This window comes from Trachinotus anak, unplaced genomic scaffold (assembly GCF_046630095.1).
Source record: "Trachinotus anak isolate AG129_WGS33_773 ecotype Australia unplaced genomic scaffold, CSIRO_AGI_Tana_v1 ptg000028l, whole genome shotgun sequence".
Lineage (NCBI taxonomy): Eukaryota > Metazoa > Chordata > Actinopteri > Carangiformes > Carangidae > Trachinotus > Trachinotus anak.
In genome coordinates, this window is record NW_027273879.1 from 1,939,706 (window position 1) to 1,960,375 (window position 20,670).

The 20,670-nt window shown below is 40.4% G+C and overlaps 2 protein-coding genes across 2 annotated transcripts in view; one reads left to right on the top strand and one right to left on the bottom strand.

The window, feature by feature from the left end:
* Positions 1-6,383, top strand: part of LOC139611733 (synaptic vesicle glycoprotein 2C-like) — a 38,732-nt gene extending 32,349 nt beyond the window's left edge. The window contains exons 11-13 of the mRNA XM_071466614.1: positions 495-698; positions 853-1,012; positions 2,185-6,383. Of these exons, the coding sequence (XP_071322715.1) occupies positions 495-698; positions 853-1,012; positions 2,185-2,368 (548 nt within the window). The 3' untranslated portion in view covers positions 2,369-6,383. The remainder of the gene's footprint in view (positions 1-494; positions 699-852; positions 1,013-2,184) is intronic.
* Positions 6,384-8,797: 2,414 nt separating this feature from the next.
* LOC139611786 (proteinase-activated receptor 3) lies at positions 8,798-11,568 on the bottom strand. The gene is made up of 2 exons (XM_071466699.1): positions 11,384-11,568; positions 8,798-10,743 (listed from the first exon to the last, which is right to left on the bottom strand). The coding sequence occupies exons 1-2, from the start codon at positions 11,445-11,447 to the stop codon at positions 9,674-9,676; spliced, it is 1,134 nt and encodes a 377-aa protein (XP_071322800.1). The 5' UTR covers positions 11,448-11,568; the 3' UTR covers positions 8,798-9,673.
* Between the last annotated feature and the right edge of the window lie 9,102 nt (positions 11,569-20,670).

Genomic DNA, 20,670 nt, shown 5'->3' on the forward strand with positions numbered 1-20,670 from the left:
GCACACATTAAAAATCATATAAAAACTCAGTTGGCTCTTTAACGTGGCTGAATAAACACAGCTTCATTAAACGTCCTGACGTCAACCAGTGTTACTAATATTTCCAGTTAAATAGAAATTTATTTAGCCTCATCAGCATAAAATAAACTATATATAGCTTGTATAATATAATAATAAGAAATATAGAATAAAGTAGAGACAGATATGGACTGAACCTGGGATTTGAGGTGCCCTGGGAGTCTGGAGTCCCTGGAGCAGTTTGCCTGGTTGGTTTATCCTGATTTGCACCTCAAACACAACATAAACCAGGTGTAAAACCAAACAACAAATAAACACATTCAGATTATAACCCCCCTTAAATCACCAGCAGCCAGACGACGCCTGTTTCTGCAGAGACCGTCTCACTGTAGAAGGTGACAGGCTGATAAAAGCGTATCTTTATTCATTAATTCAACACGGTGTGAAAATTGTCCTCTTGTCTCTCACATTCACAGATATTGACGACACCAAACTTACAAACTCAAGGGTGATCAACAGCTCCTTCCACCACAACAAGACAGGCTGTCAGATGACGTTTGAGGACGATTACAGCGCCTACTGGGTCTACTTCGTCAACTTCCTGGGAACGCTGGCCGTGCTGCCTGGAAACATCGTCTCGGCTCTCCTCATGGACAAAATAGGGCGCCTTAGCATGTTAGGTACAACATAACAGTCTCCCTGGACTCCCTCTCTCCCGAAAATGTCTCAATGTCTTGTGATGTTGGCCTTTCTGCCTCTGCAGTGACCTCAGTGACATAAATGAGGCTATTTTGAGTCTGAGATGTTAAAGATGTGCTGTGCTATGTCCTGCAGGAGGCTCCATGGTGCTGTCAGGCATCAGCTGCTTCTTCCTCTGGTTCGGCACCAGTGAGTCGATGATGATCTTCATGCTCTGTCTCTACAACGGCCTCAGTATCTCTGCCTGGAACTCCCTGGACGTGGTCACCACTGAGCTGTACCCAACAGACAGGAGGTGAGGTAGACCGTTACCTGTCATGGAGTTTTGTTTAAAGGTGCTATATGTAGGTTTTTGCTATCACTACTCAACAACGTTAGCATTTAAAGCTGTTTGCTAGAAGAAACAAATTCAGCATCAAACTTTATTTCTCTTGTTTTGCTTCTATTTCTATCACTTGTTTTCTTCTACTGAAGTTGGCATGCTAACAGCTACCCCCTGTGTCAGAATACAACTTTGTGATAGTGAGTTACTGTAGTGTCCAGTCCAATCAGAGGTCAAAAGAGGTCAAGTGGTCAAAACCTCTTGTCTTGTTAAATTAACATGTATGAAATTTTGTTCACATTAATCCAGCCCAATAAAAGAACGATAAGAACATTTAGGCTGATTTAGGAGAAAAAATTTTGTGAAATCATTCATTAACTAGTTTTGCAAAAGCCTGCGACTAAGATTCCCAGTAAAAAATATTTTAATATCTCAAGAAAAACAGCAAAACAGATGAATCTGTCTCACAGAGAGTGTTAAACTTTAACCCCTTTCTGATGCCATGAACTTGCTCTTCTTGGAAGGAAGCCACTGCTTCAGAACACGTCTGGTTCTATGACTCATAAATTCCTAAAATCTCTGATGTTTACTGGTGAAACTTCAGGACATCACACCCCTCATTTGACCCAGTGACAGACTGTTCTCACCTGTTATTATTAGAACAAGTGTTAAAATCTCAAAATATAAAGACTAACTGTCCCTTTGTAAAAGCCAGACCACATTTCATGAGCTCAGTTTCAGCTACGAACTATGAGTCCAAAATAAATTTGACAAAGTTGTATGAAGTAGATATACAACAATGCAAGATTCTGCAGCTGCATTAAATACGAGTGTCTCACCTCATATTTATTCAGTAGCTAAATCTGGATGATCATCAGAAACATGACAAAGCTTCCAGAAAATCCACCATCTTTTCTCAGTTATAGAGCAGGGACACATTCAGGAGGTTTGAGTTTGGAGCAGCCATTAAAAGTTCTGCAGCACTCGTAAAATAAAAATATTTCATGAGAGGATTACTGTAATTTTTCAGAATAAAATGCAGTATAGTATCTACTTCAAGTTATCCAGAAATGCAATGAAACAAGGATACCATATATCTGACGCTCTCCTCTTCATCTTCCTCCTTGTCTCTGTGTTTTTTTCAGGGGCACAGGATTTGGCTTCTGTAACGCCATGTGTAAGCTGGCAGCGGTGCTGGGCAACCTGATCTTTGGCTCACTGGTTGGCATCACCAAGGCTATCCCCATCCTGCTGGCGTCGTCCGTGTTGGTTGGCGGCGGCCTGGTGGGGCTCCGACTGCCAGACACACGCGCCAATGTCCTCATGTAAACCTCAACACAGAGCAGTTTGTTGTTTACCAGGTATTAACTCAGTTCACAGAATAATTCATCCACTTCGTAGCCGTAATCATTCTTATTCCCACGTCCACAACTACTCCAACACAGGACAATGATTGTTATTCTGTTGCTTCTGAGTAGAATACCTGGTAAATCAGGACAATGAAATGCAGTTTAACTTAACAGAGAGCTGCAGATATAAAGAGTTTGAGGACAACAATCAAAGGTTTAAAACTCTGTGTGGTGTCAGTGGCTGGGCACCAGACCCTGGTTGTTCTGGTGACTCTGAAGAAACAAGCAGAAACAGTTATTTGTGCTTTTGAAACTCTGTATATCAGCAGCTCTGTATCTACCATGGGCTGTTTCACACATGCAACCCACAAATGCATGTGTCAAAGCTGCAAAAGGCTTGAACCTCCTGCAGCACCCCCCCCCCCCAACATCTTGCTCAGTTCCACTCAGATGTGGTTTTATGTGACTTACACCTTGACAGGATGTTTGTTTTTTTGTGCAAAATAAACAAACAACATATAACGTATTGCTTAGTGAGCGTCAGAGGTGCAGGTAGATGCACAGAGCCGGGCGAGCTGTTCCCCTCTGCTTCTAGTCTTTATGCTAAGCTAAGCTAACTGGCTGCTGGCTCTAGCTTATGGTGGCATGGAAAGCTCAACATGCTGCAACTTCAGAAAACACATGCAAATAGACAGAAATGTGACAACACATGAGCTACACAACATTACTGTTTCCAGGGGGCAGTAAGGAGTGATGCACTCAGCTGGAACACACTTGCATACATGCATTATAATACGTGTATGCACACGTCACAAATTGTTTGTCCCAGTTGAGTGCGTCACTTTTTTGTGTCCCCTGGAAACACTTCCTTTGTGTTGTATTTGCTGCACACGTGTTGTCAAATTAATGAAGATGTTTTCTGAATTTGTTTGTGTTTTGTCTGTTTGCGTGTGTTTCCTGAAGTTGCAGTGTGTTGAGCCCTCAGGGCCACCGTAATAGCTTCATATTTACAGTGAGTGAATAACTGTGCATCATTGAATTTTATCTTTCAGTACAAATCAGCTGAGTATTTATGATCATGTTTATTTATTCTGTATATTTTGCTTTGTATATTTTTACATGCTATTTATTGCGTCACCAGTCTCTGAACCTGTGATCATTATTCCACTGATGGTTGACGAAGTTCAAGCCTTTTGCTGCAATTTGCAAGAATGACAAGGCCATAGAAAAAAAAAAAAGATCAATAATGATACAGTAGTTTAGTCAAAACCGGCAACTTCAGCAGCTACATTTCTAAAGTGAAAAGAAGTTTACATTTTCTGCTTTTTACAGTAAGAGACTTTTGAGATTGGAAACCTTTTGTCTGAATGCTTCCTCTCTCCCTCTCTCGTGTCTGTGTCGTGTTTTCGTCTCGTGGCGCTGAGCTCACCATGAAGGGCTTTGCTCTCAGTCGTAATCTGATCTGTCAAGAAGAATTTATACTGTAGGAAACCTCTGCTGTTATAAAAAAAAAAATCTGCTTTCCTTTTTTCCTCTTCTCTCTCTGTCTCACTGTCATGGTTTCCTCATAGTGTCTCTCGACCCGTCTTGTCCTCCTGTCCTCTCTGTTTATCTCGTCCTGCCTTGCTGCTGCTCCCTCCAAAACTCAAAGGCCTTTCTCAAATGTCGTGCCTCTCTCTCTGTTGAGCTCGTCTCTTCTTCCAAACCTTGCTGGAAGCTTTGCTGCTCTGCCCTGCTTTTTTTTTTTGTCTCTTCATCTCTTGATACTGCAGTGTGTGTGTGTGTGTGTGTGTGTGTGTATGTATGAATGAGTGTGTGTGTGTAAACATCTCATATGTAGAAAGCCATGTTTTTCATGTTCTTTTCTATACCAGGAAACTGAGATTTTTGGAGGATCTGAACCACCTGACGAAGTGAAATTAAAAGCCATGCATAAAGGGTCAGTTCACCCAAATTTCAATAACACATATTTACTAGTGATGCAGATAGTTTGGAAGTTTTGTGCTCCGATTTTAGCTGTTCATTACAATGGAGGTGGATATAAAGTTTTTTGTATTGCTCTAAACTTGGGTAAATAATTCCACAAAGTAGTGCTTTGAGCTTAATGCTAACGGCAGCATGCTAACATGCTCACAACGACCATGCTAACATGTTGATGTTTAGCAGGCATAGGTATAGTATGGAAGCCATGAAAGGTCATACTCTGAAATATTTTTTTTTTTATCCCGTTATCTCGAGATAACGACATATTTTCAGGAGAAAACAATGTTTTGTTATCCTGACATAACAGGAGAACATTTTTTGAGATAACGCGATAATGTTGAGATAAAGAATAATTATCCCGTTATCTCAAAAAAAAAAAAAAAGTTTTCTCCTGATAATATCTTGTTATATCGTGATACCGAGCCTTGTCATCTCCAAAACGGGATAAAAAATATTTGCAAGCTTCCGTAGTATCGTGTCCGTATTCATCATTTCACTTTTTTGTGTTAACATGCTAACATTTGCTAATTAAGACTGAACACGAGGCACAGCTGAGGCTGATGGGAATGTCATTAGTTTTGCAGGAGTTTCGTCATAAATTAATGTATTGGATAAATTCACATTTTGACCTGATGATGGTGTTTTATGAAAACTTAGAAGATTATACCAAAATGACGACAGCTCATCCTCTGTGGACCAAGAATGTCATAGCCAACGATCCAATAGTTGTTAGAGATATTTATCCTTGACCGAACGTGTGGACTGGCCGACAGCGCCATGTCGCTAGTGTGGCTAAAAACTGATAATATGCTTGTTACTGTCAACTGTTGTCATGGCAACTATTTGACTATTTCCTTGGTAAAAAAAAAAAAAAAGTAGATCCAGTGAAAGCTGTTAAGAGTGATCTCTAGTGAGAAGCATTTGTTTCTGGAGACAAGTTTTTCAGGTTACATTTTCCACTTCTGTGAGCACCACTCACAAAAGTCCATTCATCTCCTTTGTACTGAGGCACAGGCAGAAACCTCAGAGAGGGATATCTAGATTAGACTGAAACTATCTGCATGGCTAGATATACTCCAAACAAGAATATGTTTTATTGTGATTTGTGTGAGCAGACCCTTTAAAACCTCTTATGAATGGTACTCTTGCTACTACAGTGTCAGTGCATTGAAGTTAAAGTGCGCTAGGTGATTTGTAAAGTAAAATCCTGTAACATGTTCTGCCCTGGGTTTGTTCACTTGGACTAAGAAATTAATAGTTAATAGAAAAGTACGTTTCTGCTTCATTCAGTTCTTTTCCCGTCAGTTTCTGTTGCTTACATCATATTTCTTCTTCTTCTCTGAAAACAAATGAGTGCAGTACATTACCTTTCCCTTTTTTTCTCACTGAAATGCAACTCTTTCAAGATGTGATCTGTTTTCCTGATGAATATGTCTGATGCTTTATCTGTCAGCTTGTCTGCACTGCCCCCTCCTCCGAACACCACCACCTGCGCTGAACAAACTCACCGTTTCCAAAAACAAATCCTGCATGTTTGTTACTGAAGTCCCACTGTTGTGTGTGTGTGTGTTTTTTTTGTTTTTTTTTCCTTTTCGGTGTCTTCGCTGTTCCTCTGCAGGAGGAAGCAGCGTGTGATTCCCCGGGTCAAAGGTGAATGTATCATTCTCGTGTGTTGTCAGATTTGTCGTGGACAGTTGTTCATTATACCGCGTTGACTTGGAGGTCATTGTGAACGGGCAGGCTGGTGGTGAGATGGCTGTCTGTTCCACACAGTGTTCTGTAGCAGGGGTGGTCAAATCTGCTTTTATGGGAGGTTTCCTGTTAGATTTAATGCCAACGTTGTGACTCTCAGATTTGAAAACCTCTGCTGTCAAACGTTATGTGGAGGTGCGTGTAAAAAACAATTACCTGTCCTTGATATGATTTATTTTGATAAGAAAAGGCTCAAGTGAATGCAGTGTAAAGGTGGATTCCTCTGGTGTCTACATATTGAATAAAGAGTTTCATTTGAACAGCTGTGGGGCTTTGTTTAATGTGTTCAGTGTCCAGATGTTGATGCACGCACTTACACCAGCTGATGCCGCCATTTATACAGAATTAACGGGCACAGGCTCCTCTGGCTGTCAGGTTTTCTCTTAATGACTTTATGAAAGCATCCTGGTGAGTGTCTGTGTTTGTTTTGAGGCTGTTTGAGAGCTTAAATTAAACCAAGATTACACCACTGTTACTGGACTCACATGGCCCCATGTGGCAGGTACATGATGATGGTAAATGCAAAAAACTGTAACAGTAGCACAAGTAGTCAAGAGTCATAATATCAGCAAACTGCCTCAGTAATGTTACATTAATGTGTTTGCTAGCATCAGTTAACTTAGCCACTATAGGCTACTGGTCATATTAGACCAAGTAAGGAGTGTATTCCAATAAGAAAGACTGTGTTTTATTGCTAATGAAATAAATAAATCAATAAATTCATAAGAAATATGAATTATTGCTTTTGAATTCAGCTGTTAAACTGACTTCACTTGTAAGTGGCTTTGGATAAAAAGCATCTTGCAAATAACTAAATGTTAATGTAAAGAGGAAAACTGTTATTTCTTCCCTCAAAAGCTACATAGTCTGAAACTAAGCTCTCGTTTTAATAATAATAAGGTATAAAGTAGGACAGTGTGTAATTTTACCCACAAAATAAACAAATTAAGATTTGTTTTATCGCTTCATTGTGATGTAATACAGCAAACTGTGTAACTTCTAATGAGGAAACTCTTACACAGATTTAAGTTAGAAAGAAACTTGGTCATAGAAACTTGACCCAAATACATTTCTTAGGTATTTTCATATGCACACAAAATATATACATTACCACAAAAGATCATTCTCTGAAACAGGGATATTATATTATATTATATTATATTAGTAATAAATACTGATCATGAACATACTGTATCTAAATGTTCACATAAAAAATATCTATCAATACATGACTTTCACTCTCGTCTATTTGTTTTGCCCACAAATAAAAATCACACACAATAAGGTACGGAACTTGAATTGACAACAAAGCAGTGGCCTGCGTGCTTCAGTGTCCAAGAGAAGAAATGAATCACTGAGTGACCTCAACGACCACAGAACCTTCAGTACACACCGAGGGCCACAGACTGAAGTTTAACATTGCAAGAGGAAGTGAGAGACATCAGAGTCTGACCTCAGAGCCCGTTCTATTCTTGTTGGTGGAGATGAAGTGGTCAGTATTCTAGTAGCACGCAACAAACACAACACAATAAAGTATAAGATTTGTTTCCGTTCCTTGATATAAAGACTGAAAAGATCCAGGCTAATAATTGAGTGATTACGTCTTGTTTTAAGGTGGAAAGGTAACTCGTCGCTCAGAGGACGTATTATAATCTTAAAAGCAGCAATGACTGAAGCTCTGGGAAAGACTGGCAAGTAAACTGCTGTTAATGCTAATGCTACTGGCAATAGCAAAACTTACAAATAGCTCCTTCAAACCTTGGCAAGTTCTACTCAGCCAGACTGGCTCCAGTCCGGTGGCATCAGTACCCAAGCCCTACAAAGCGTCTCTGAGATACTTGGAGCCTCTGTTGTCATAAATATTATGTTGTATGTTGTTAGGCAGCTCAGGACTGAACTGTTGGAAATTGCTTTTGGGTTCAAATCAAATTCAATCCTGACTAACTTGTTCTCAGAGAAGTGTCTTTCCCAGAACTCCAAACTGTGACCAGATTGGTTAATCACAATTCACCCTGAGGGGAAAATGAATGTGTGTGCCTAAACGTCACAGGAGCTGTTGAGACATTTCACTCAAAACTACAAATGTTGACATCATGATGGTGCCATGAGTGTCTGAGCTAAAATTCATGACAATTCATCAGAAACGTAGCCTGATCTGAGGGATGTGGATTTCTGCTGAGTCCCAACCTGCCTTCGACAGTCCAGGCTGGTGGTTGTGGTGTAATGGTGTGGGGAATGTTTTCTTGTCAAACTTTGGTCCATTAATACCAATCAATTATGGTTTGAATGCCACAGACCATCTATGTATTGTTACTGTTAGAGCAGGGGGGAAGCCCTGCACATTTCCTGTGTTGCGTGTTCCTAATATAGTGCCCAGTGTGGGGGCTGATGTGGTGTGTCAACCACGATCCTGTCATATGCTGAGCAGGAAATGCCAACTAAATGAGAGAGGTGTAATTGAGGGGATGATAGTTATCTTCTTGGGGAGTTCAATCAATAAGATAAACAAAGCTCTACATTCAGAAATGCTAATGCTTCTATATAGTGAAGATCTACATTGTAGAAATTGACATGTAGCTTTGCTGTGGGAACAGGGATTTAAATGAATTTGGCTTCAGCCATATCTAAGACAATATAAAACATCCTAGTAAATAATACAAAGGTATGAAACATCTTAAAGATTGTTAAGTTTACATTTTAATGAACAGACATCATGGCTCTGTATAATTACAGGAATAAACAAATGTGCGGCAGGCTCATTTTCTGAGACTTTCACATGGTCAGCCATAGATTTCAAGCTTAACAGGATGACTCCAACTCAAAATATACAGAGCTAATGGACCAAGAGCTATTAGTATCGCTCCATAGCTAACATTAGCATTAACAGCTGTTTACTTACAGTTTGGAATAAATGTTGTGAGTTTGGTATCAAACTTCATTCCTTTATTCACCAGGAGCTGTTTCTAAAGGTGGAAAGCAACGCTCTTGTTTTGATTCTATTTCTTTTCTTTGTTCTGAAGTTAGCATGCTAACCAGCTAGCTCTAGCCTGGTGGGCCTGACGTGTCATTTTCCGATACTGAGTCACTGTGGCGTCCAGTCTGCCCTGAGGACGTAGGACTCCCAAGAGGACGAATTAAAACCTCTTGTCTTGCAAAAGCAACAACTGACTGAAGCTTTTGGCTGGTGAGTAAATAGCTGTTAATGCTAACGTTGGCTATGTAGCAATAGCAAAACTTACAAACAGCTCCTTTAAACCATAAACCAAAATCTATAACTTTAAAATGAATACATCATATTTTTCATATATATATTAACATATTTATCCTTTTTCTGCTCATCCCCTCTTTTATCTCTGTCACAGACAGATTCGCATATGAAAAAATTGTTTTGTATTGAAAAGAATAATTATATCTACAGGAACTTTATCCATAGTAAAGTCCTTTGCTTGTTTATTACAGTTTAAATAAACGAAGGTCATTTAGCTTTCTCTCTGGATTCCACCCACAGAGAACATTTCCCTCCTCAGTTTTTGGAAGCATGTACAGTAGGTTAGACAGATATGCTGATGGATATGCCTTTGAAGGCCCTGAAGTATGGCCTGGAGCCTGCAGACTTGGACATGATGAAGAAGAGGAATGGGTCCAAACAGGCATGGAGGCAGCACAAACACACCGCCACGTTAAAGTACATGTACAAAGTCTCTGTTCCATCTACAAACAGTTGCGCATAATGGAGGAAGTGCAGGACTCCAGCGGGGGCAAAGCACACCAGGAAGATGACAAACACCAGGGAGATGGCCTTGATGTACATCGCCCAGTCAAGGTGGGATTGGTTGAGCTCACAGACGATGCGGACGTAGCACACAACAGTGACCACCAGCGGCACCAGGAGGCCGAAGATGGTCAGGATCAGGTTGTAGTAGAGCAGGAAGTAATGGGAGTCATATTGCTGAGGCAGCACGTCATGGCAAGTGATGTGCTCCAGGTCAACGACCCTATAGCTCTGCTGGACGAGGAGCTCGGGGACAACGGCGGCTCCAAACACCACCCACACGGCCAACGTCACCCAGGCAGTGAACATCCTCTTGGGGAGAGTTTTGTACATGAACGGGTGCACTATAGCCAGGTAGCGCTTGATGCTGATGCAGGCCAGCGTCTGGGCCGAGCAGTAGAGGTTGCCATAGAAACAGGCCGTGACCACTCGACAGGCAGCCTCTCCGAGAACCCAGCGGTTTCCATGGAGATGGTAGTGAGCCTTGAAGATGAGGGAGAGGAGGAGGAGGAGGTCGGAGACGGCCAGGCTGCAGTACAGGATGGCAGAGGACACCTTCCTAATTTTAGAGACCAGCATGAAAAAGATGGCCATGTTGGCCGGGACCCCGACAGTAACCACCAATATATAAATAATGGGGATGACCCGGGTGCTGAGAGCGCCTCTGAGGTACTCTGCTGTGCTGTTGCTTAGTAACCGCAGTGCTGGTGGGGAATGAGACGAATTGGGAGCTTGAGTCCCATTTGGGACAAAAGCTTCTGTTGGAGAGACGTGGCCCCCACTAAAAACTCTGGGCACAGGACGGACATTCTCAGAGCCGTTCCACTGCTCTTCTCCACTGCCGTTCCCTGCAGCAAAAAACAACACTTCGATATATTTCATCAAAACAAAATTCACCTGTGTCAACATCACTAAACAATATATTATAAAATATAGATAACATCCTTGTTAGGGAGGAAACTGACAGATTAATCTGCTCTTTGTTTTCTAGATGAATCCTGTAGTAAAATGTAGTTAAATGTCACAAAAGCAGTGAAAGAAATGAGGAGGAAACGCCTTCAAATCACTTGTTTTGTCTGATCAAGAGTCCAAAACTCAAATATACTTAATTTAATACCGTCCTACACAATTGATCAATTATCAAAATAGTTTCTTTTCCTACTAATCAATTAATTGATCAATTGCTTCAGCTCTTATCCTGATATGAACCATGTTGCATCATGGTGAAATGAGACAGGACAGATGTGTTATGTGTTGGAGTGAATCAGGGAGAAATCACTCTACAAGTTGAAGCTTGATTTTGAAGTAAACTGTTCAACACCTCAGCTCACAAATCAACTCAGAGATTCACTAATTCACACTAACTTCACACTTTTCATTAAAAAAAAAAATCTCATATGAGACACAGATGATATGAAAATCTTATAAAATAAATCCAACCAGTTCCTGAGTCTGTCCTTAGACTGGACTTCGATAAGCATCTCTTACCTTCCTGCTGAAGTGTGCCACTTAAACACAGGACAAAAAGGAGAAAAAAAAGAAGTTTCCTCATCTTTTTTTCTCGTTGAACAGCTCTAAGTTCAGCTCCTCTCTTCTGTTGTTGGCTCAGTTTCACATTTCAACGCTGCTCAGTGTCACCTCTGTCCGCTGCCTTTCTGTGGGAGTATTCAAGTCGCAAACACCTCCCCCAGCTGGGTATGGAAAAAACAGACATGAGCTCTTCACTGACGGCTGAACAGAGCTGTGGGTTTCTGTTTTAACATGTACAGTGTGAACCTGAGAAGTATCACCCTCACACTCTGATGTCTCTGAGATTCAAAGGTGACAGTGTTGAACCACATACTTGTATATCAGCCATAAACCGCTCTATTCTTCTTCTCTTTCTTTTACTTTTCCTCTTAAATTGCAGAGATAAACAGAAAACTGTAAACATCTATTCTGGATCTACTTCTGTTTGGTTCTTAGCTGAAATATTCAACCCCTGAGATGTTATGTTGCCTCAAATGGAGATGTCTACATTATCATGAACATGTGGTATATGCTGCGGTAATTCACAGAAAGAGGCCGCGAGGAAATGGCTGCATGAAGGTGATAAGCCTGTCTGAACATGAGTAGTTTTTGTTTAGTCTTCACTTCCTCTTTTTTTTAAAAATCCTTTGAACATGAAAATATTTTACCAGACGTCATATTTTAGTTTATAAACCTATTACAAAGTTGTGCACTGGTGCTTCAGCAGGCAGAGAAGTTTAATTACACACACACACTAAGTGACATAAAAGCTTAATGTTATCAACTGCTGTGGTTACACAATACTCTCAGTGACAATGATTCATATATGCAGTCATCTTGTATCTTTAACTGTGGGGTCATGTCTTTTACCAGAACTCGACTGTTTTTGTCTCACACAGGCTGAAGTCCTGATTCATTATTTTTATTTGCCTCTCCCGTTGGATATTTTATTATTGGAACCTTAACATCCAGCTGATCACAGATGTGACCTGTGTCTTGTTTTGGTTTCATCAGTTTATTAGACAGACAGAGTTCCCACCACCTGTGTGACCTCAGATTCAGCACATACAGATCCAGATGGGTGATATCTATAACCCAGCTTTGATGAAAAGATCACAGAATACTCAAAAGCGAGACCGAAGCAGCGTATCTGCTCCAAGGCCGCAAACAAAACATAAACATGTGGTTTTTGATATTTGATAAGAAGCAGCAGAAAGTGAGTTGTTATATTCACTGTAAGATTCATCCTGCACATGTTCAACACAGATACATTGTTAACAACAACATTTTAACATCCAATACATTTTTTAAAAGATATTTAAAACATTGATTCATGAACGGGAACAGAAACCGGAAATATAAGCATTTTCATGGGAAAGTCTCCTTCCTCTCTGTTTCATCAGTTTCCTGTACTGTCACAGTCATATCCCACAGTCCCACTTTTTGTTTCTTTCTTCTCTGAATTTTGGAGATGAATTTCTGAGTAAAGAACTAATAATGAAGCTTGAAAGGAACCACAAACACAGAGGTAAATGATTCGCAGAAGACTATAACAAGAGTCTGGTTTTCCGCCTCCCTCAGGTGTCCATTAAAAACTCATCTAAAAAAAGATGTTAGACACACACAGACTTTTAGGCTCTGGCCCATGTGAGGCCGCTGTTTCTCTGTAATGATTCTTTAAATTTCACATGATTTCATCAGGTTAGTTAGAAAACTATAAAAACTTTGAATAAACTTTCAGCAGTCTCGTCTTGTTTGTGAAAAGTGGGAACCCGCTTTTCCCACCAGAGGGCGATATTTATCTCTATTACAGGATTATTTTCATCCCATTACTTTTTTTGTACATTTTGTGGTTGTGGAAGTTACTTGTTTGGCCTTGAACTAATCAGGCAATGTCGACTATTTCGTAAAATTAACTCAAAAATCTAAAATTGCTAACAAATGAACATAAAGTTTTTATGTAATTTTAACAGTCCCTTAACACTCGGGTGGACTTTACAGTAAAATTTTGCGTCACAGATAAATTGGTTTTACAGTTTATCAGCACAGACCCTTGAGGGAGGTTAATTTCATGCCACATACCAGACTAAATAGAAGCCGCTGAACAACTGGTCTATAAAGGGAAAGATTATTTAACAACAACAACATCGTGCACTGAGCTGATATTACTGATAGTGGATTGTAAAAATATGCACTGAATGTTTTTGTTCATATGACAAGTCGTCACTTTCTCGCTCAATAACAAACAAACAAAACAAAAACACAAAACTACAGGAGTTGCAGAGTTGTGCTGAACACACACTGTAGTAAAAAACTTGCATTACTACATTAAATTTTAAGGTTGTTTGAAATTTCTGTGTTTGTGTAACTTAAAATCTAGAGTAGAAACAAAACCTAAATTTGTGTTACAATGCTCACATCAATATAACTTAAATATTTAATGTTAAAAATATATAATATTAATATTGTTAAAATATATAATTAAAATATTAAACTGAATGGATATAATTTCACCACTAAATACACATTTTCACTGTTGTTTGAACTTACAAATTAGAATAAAAAATATCTTCTCTGTTGTGTAATGTTTATTTGACATGTGGTCACTTTCTCGTTCATTTTACAAAAACACAAAATATTAAAACAAAAAATTAATTTATGCTGAACACAAAAATGTTTTGCTGTTTTAACATAAAACTGCCACAGTTGTTATTGTTTCTACCATCTTATTTTTTCGTTAACATACTTCAATAAAAAAATTGGTCAAAGCAACATTAAATGTAGAGGTTGAGTACAAATTCCATGAATTTTTTTTTTTTTTTTCTGCTCGTTTCACTTCACATAACCTACAAAGTCACTGTAACAGGTGCCATGTAAATGTTCTGACCCAAGTGTACTGTACTACTATATAAGTCATTGCTGATTCATTGCATAGTTGTCTGGTCACTGTATTGAGGAAGTATTTGAAAGTGGAAGGAAAAGTGACCTCAGTTGCAGAGCAGCTTGTCATAACTGTGTCGTGTCACTGTGGTTGGTTTTGTGGTTCTTTGAAGTTTTTGTGCTAAGTACAAACATCAGCCAGGGTGTGTGAGGCAGAAAAAAATCTGTATAATAAATTAAAAAAACGCTTTCATTAAAGTCAGCTCTCCTTGGTTTCCCTTAGTCTACAACAGTTCTCCCATAAAGTAGTTTAATACTTATTCATGATTCAGGTAATGACAGGAAATGAGTCACCTGCACACAGCACAGCCTTCAAGTGGAACAAACGACATGACGTTACCGTGACTCTACAAAAAAGAATGGCGCTGAGTCTTTGTCAATGTGAAACTATCTGCAACAGAGGAAAGACAGTTTAGAATAGAACAGAATTTCTATATTGTCATTGTACTTGGTATAGGCAATGAAATTCAGAACCTGAGCTGAGTTCTGATAAATACAAAGAATAAATATAAATACTAATTAATTAATAATTTAAAAAAACTATACATAAGAAAAAAAACACGTAGCTATTGCACAAGATGAGTGTTGCACAGGATAAGTGTTATCTGTGGGGGTGGTTTTTCAGTGCAGAGGTCAGTGTGGTAAAAGCGTTGAGGTAGAAACTTCATTAATCTTGTGGTGTGGGCTCTGACTGACCTGTGGTGCTTTCCTGAGGACAGAAGGCTAAACAAGTGAGGGGCGGGTGAGGTGGGTCTTTTAAGATACAGAGGACGGTCGCTGTAGATGTCATCCAGGGCAGGCAGATGTGTGTTGGTGATGTTCTCGGCTGTGATGATGATTCTCGGTAAAGCCTTCTTGTCACCAAACCACACTAGGCTCAGTCAGCTGTCAGGACCCCCTCAGTGGAGCAGCGGCAGAAGGACACCACTGCACCAAAACCCCAAGAATCTGGAGATGAACCTTCTTAGGTTCTTACTTCATGATCCAGATTCTTGGATCATATCTGGAGACTTTCTGATGTGATCGGAGCATGTCCAGTCCAGATTTCATCATATACGGGTCATAGTTTGAAATATCCAAGCCACTACATCCAGTGGCGGTCCTAGCTTGTATGACGCCCTGGGTGAACCCCCCCCCTTCTCAACGAAAAACACCATTCTGCACAAACTAACTTTGTATGAAACATCAGAACTTACATAACAACATGTACAGTTATAAAACCAAAAAAATATATACAATCATAAATACAAAAAGTAACAAGAATAGAAATAAATGAATATAATAAAATAAAATACAAATAAAATAGAGAATGAAATTTCTGAATTGCACAAATCCTTCATCACACAAACAGAATAACACACTTAAGATAATCTAATTATTACAATATTGCACTTCATCAACCAAGAGTCAAGACTAAACCAGTTCACCTTAATGTGCAGATGTTTTTTATTATTTTTTTAATGATTTCAACCACAACCACAACCCAGAAAAATAACACGTATGTGAAACTATGGGCCTGTATTCACAATATGGGGAATGAAATGTGCTTCATTTGGAAGCTGTGACTGACTTCAACCCACTGATTACATGAGTTGTGCGCTGTCAGACGGATCCGTGGCCTGTAGTTGTTGAGGCAGTCTGTCTGCTTCAGGACTGCTGCTATTTTTGGAAGATTTCAGGGAGGTGGGAGCATGGATTAAACATATTTGGACACTCAGCAGCACAGTCTGTGAGAACCCGTCCTGTAGCTCCGTCCAGACCAGCTGCTTCACATATGTCGATACCACAGAGTGTGAGTGAGTGACCTCAGCAGTCTGCAGATAAGTGTCTGTCTGCTGGAGCTGGAGCTGTGGGAGTGATGGACTCTGTTCTCTTCACACAACCACTTTACTTAAGTTCAGTTCTAATGGTGCATTACTTGAGTATTTCAATTTAATTCTATATTCTCATCCACTACATTTTGCAGGGAAATATTGTGCTTTTTACTCCACCACCCTCATTTCACAGAGTCCTAACTTGGTTCAAGGTTTAGGAAAGGACATCACACATGTTGAGGTAAAAAAAACAGTCAAAGAACCAGCTTTAAAACGGTGCCAACACAACAGCCCCGATGACTGATGAGCTTCCCGTCCTTAATGAAGACAAGCGCTTTGCCAAGTCACTTCCTGAAATGAAAAGAACCATCGAGAACAAAGGACAGCTCCAAATTAGACCGAACAGAGAGGAAGGGGTGGTCACGACAGCTGCAGTTTGTGATGTTTTCAGGTTTACACAATTCAAACAATCCAATATTGTATAAAAAAGTGAAAAATATAAATAACTTACACTGTGATGTTCCTATTTTCAGATTTTAAATGCAATCACAAAGAGACCCTCAGTAGGTCGACCCTGAAATAATTACACTGTCCAGCCTGTCCTGACAACACCTACATATCATTACCATATGAAGACGTTATGGCATTAGTTTGTTAGAGCGTGTTCACAAACAGCTGCCAGTTTAAAGCTCATCTGGAGCGGTGTCTGTCTGATATTCACATTTGGCTTAAACATTACACGTGACTGTGATTGTGTAACAGGAATAACACACAGAGGAACACCTATTTTACTTTGTCATAACGTTTAGTTGAGTGTTGCTGACTTCCTGAAACACAACGTTAATGACTTGGACTTGATGTTTCAGGACTTCATAGACAGTGTGAGACCTTTTACTCCCTCTTCTCTACCACTTCTCTAAAAGCCAAAGTAAACGCCACCATCGGCCCGTCAGTGCGTATAAAGCTTGACCTTTCACTCCTGCTGACAATCTTGCTTCTCCCAGTGATGTAGCTCTTGTACAAGAGTGTGCTCATGTGAGAGGTTTTGGTTTTCTCATGGAGCTAAATGTGTACATGGTGCGTGGTGTGTGTGTAGCCATGAGTAGCCAGCATGTTACGTATGAGCAGAGATGGTTTGTGTCAGATAAACGACTGATTTGCTCAAGGATTCACGTTCATCTTACAGATGCTACTTCCAGTGAACCAGCAGAAAACACCAGCTCATCGGGTCAGAATCCACCAGATCTCAATCTTTCACTTTCCACCACAGTGACCTCCTCCTCCTCCTCCTCCTCCCTTTTTCAGAAAGCATAACCTCTGCAGATTTTATTGCTAACAGCAGGTCGAGATTGTTTGCTGAAAATATTGAGGTAGATTCCTGCAACACAACAACACTTTGACCGCCTCTGCTGTCCATACAGTAGAGGAGATGTCCTTAAGTGAAATTAAGTAAAATTTTAACCACTTTGATGGACTCAATTTCTGTTTATACAGTCGAAAATCACAGGTCGCTCCTGGACTTTCTCTGCTATCTGTTCCATACAACGAAACTTGTTTAATCTGATAACACACAACCACAGAGGCACTGCGTCGAGATTGAGTGTTGCTGATAATTCGTCTGTACTTGTGGTGGAGTGTTTTTACATGGTTGTGTGTTTGCATGTTTGCTTAACTCCACTTAGCATCTTTGACTACGGGTTTTCTGCACTGTTGTATTAACCTCTCTTTGCACTCTGGAAGCTCTCTGACTGCGCTCCAGATTTAAAACGTAGGTTCATCAGAGGTGAAATTTGGTCCTGTTGAAGAAAAAGTGCCAGAATTGCCAGTCAAGGCTGCAGTTTGTCAGCAAACTGTCATCAAATAAAGAAGAGCTTCGTCTACAGTTTGCTTCAAGTCCTGGTCATAGATCTTGTTCCGCTTCAGAAGCTCTGAAGTTATTTTTGTAGGTTTCTTCTGTCTGATGGACCAAAATACATGAAGTTCCTCTTTCAGTATTGTCTTTATCTGTTTTATACACACACTGATGCATCCTACGTCTGGCTGCTGGTTTTCACAGTCATATCTGAATCACAATAGATGGTAAAAGCTGAGACTGTGTGGTAGGCTGGTCAGGCTCTCTCTCTCTCTCTCTCTCTCTCTCTCCCTCTGACTGTCTTAATTTCTGCTAAAGAATGAATTAAAATAAAGCCTAACAGATGTTATGTGACTGATCAGTGAGTTTTGCCAACCAGACGTCCTGTGGCCCAACTGAGACACTATCTACACGGGGCAATTCCAAGTGAGAACACAGAATAAATTCCCCTGTGATATTATCAAGGTCCACCTCCGTGTTTTTGTCTGCTCCTGTTCTCAAGGCCGGTCCTGACGGGACGATGAACGATAAAATGTGCTAAAGTGGATACAGAAAACAACAGGGATTAAACTTGCGAAACAGAGGCCTGGAACTGTGCCAGTAACTTCACCGTGGACCTAGACTCCCACAGTCTGTATCCTGCCTCCTTTTATGAGCAGAGTGGGCTCATGTTAGTTGAGGAACGCCCAGGCAGGCCCAGCAGGCTGCAAGAGCAACATGACCTCAGCAGATGCTATGTCCAGCTGCACGTCCTCTCAGGACAAAATCTAAAGCAGCTATAATTAGTGTTTTTATGTCAACAGGAAGTCACATGACCACTTGTACGTGAGTGAGTCGCTCATGGTGATGAACTAACAGATAATTATCACTCTGCAGTTTCCCTCAGGTCATTCACTCTCACTGGAAAAGCTCTGATAAACCTCCTGTGCACTTCCTGCCCAGCACCACACACCTGACAGGTGAAGTTATTAACAAGCTGGTGAACATGGTGGCTCATTTACCAAAGTACCGGATATTTCCCTCGACAGGTGTTTTTGGGTGTCGTCTGCGTAGAATTGATCCATGTGAGTGCGTAGTTGGATCCAGGGATGTGGTGTATAAAAGAGGGGGCCCCAGTACCGGTCCTTGGGGCACTCCTGTGGGGACGAGATGGGATGAGGACCTTTGTCCTTGCAGCCATTGCACAAAGTATGAAACCATAGCCTCAGTTTTTGCTTCCCACACAGAGCTGATAATAACGTTAGCATTAGCAAGCTAACGTCACCACCCTCTGCAGCAAAAAACACAACTCACGTGCCCACTGATAACTCTGTTGTTGTTGGAGTTTAACTGACAAACAGTAACACTGAGCAGCACCACAGCCTCAGTTTCCCCTGATTGTCTGACAACCTCATGGTGACAACGGGAAGAGTATGACGTGTTCAGTTGTATAGTTGGGTTTTGTTTCCTGTGGACGGAGCCAGGGTCGCTGCTTCCTCTGCTTCCAGGCTTCATGCTAAGGTAAACTAATCAGCTCCTGCCTCCAGCTTCATCTTTGACACAACGGTATGAGAGCGACATCAGTCGTGTCATCTAACTCTTAGCAACAAAGTGATTATATATATTTCCCAAAATGTCAAATTATTCCTTTAAGAAAGCAGCACAGGACCTGTAAGCATTAAAGGATCTTATGTTTCAGATTCAAACTGGTTTGAACAGGTCATTCTGACAAATGTATTTGTGAGGAAGTGGGGTTAGTCTGTCTGTGAACTCAGACATTGAGTCCCAGTGGATATAAAGCTCAAGATGAATGAGTCAAACCGCCCCCCACCCCATCCTGGCCCCATTATCTCCCTTCCTCTAGGTCAGAAACTCTCACAGAATCTCACAAAGAGGAAATAATGGGCGCATTTCTCTTTCTTTCTAAGAAAAACACTTTCTCTTCCCCACCGTTCTTTTGTTTTTCTTTTTCTTTTTCTTTTCTCTTGTCAGTGCTTTACAGGTTCAGACGTCCCGACCCAGACACATGAAGGCAAACACTCCCATGACTTCAGCTTGTGTTATCATGATCTCTGCCCTGCAAAACAGAAAATAAATGTCACGTGATCTCCTGAAATAATTAGGGTCTGAACAGCTAGTTTATGTGAGCAAATAAACACAGACCATAAACATGACTGCTAATCTGTTCTAACAGGCTCCTTTAATGGTTCTGGCACATCTCATTGTCCATCTGATATGCTCTTGTATTTGACTTCTACAAACAGAGGAAGCACTCAAGCATCTCTGGGGATATTGCGTCATGTTAGAAATAGACAAACGGTGTATTTATGTGACACAAACTGTATCTCCCCTGAAAAATGTGTGGGTGGAAAGTTTTCATCCCAAAGTTAAACAAAATAGCACAAGAATGTTCACAGTCCGTTTCAACTCGGATTCAGAAACAACACCGACAGTGTATTTATGAAAAGGAAGTGCTGTGAGTCCCAGAGCCTTATATGCACTCTTATATAACTTCAAATCCCTGGATACAATAAATGAATTAAACACAACCTGAGTTTAAATACAAAATAATTCATATGAAGAAAATTGTGCGATCATCCTCTTTCCAAATAAGAAAGATTTCCAAGGTCAGATATATTAAAATAAGTGAATCTGTGCTGTTGTGGTCTTCACAACGATAT

Excerpts from the sequence above, each read along its gene's own strand:
- LOC139611786 (XM_071466699.1), bottom strand. The coding sequence starts at position 11,447 with ATGAGGAAACTTCTTTTTTTTCTCCTTTTTGTCCTGTGTTTAAGTGGC. Across the intron at positions 10,744-11,383 it reads TGGCACACTTCAGCAGGAAG|GGAACGGCAGTGGAGAAGAG; the intron begins GTAAGAGATGCT and ends TTTTTGCTGCAG.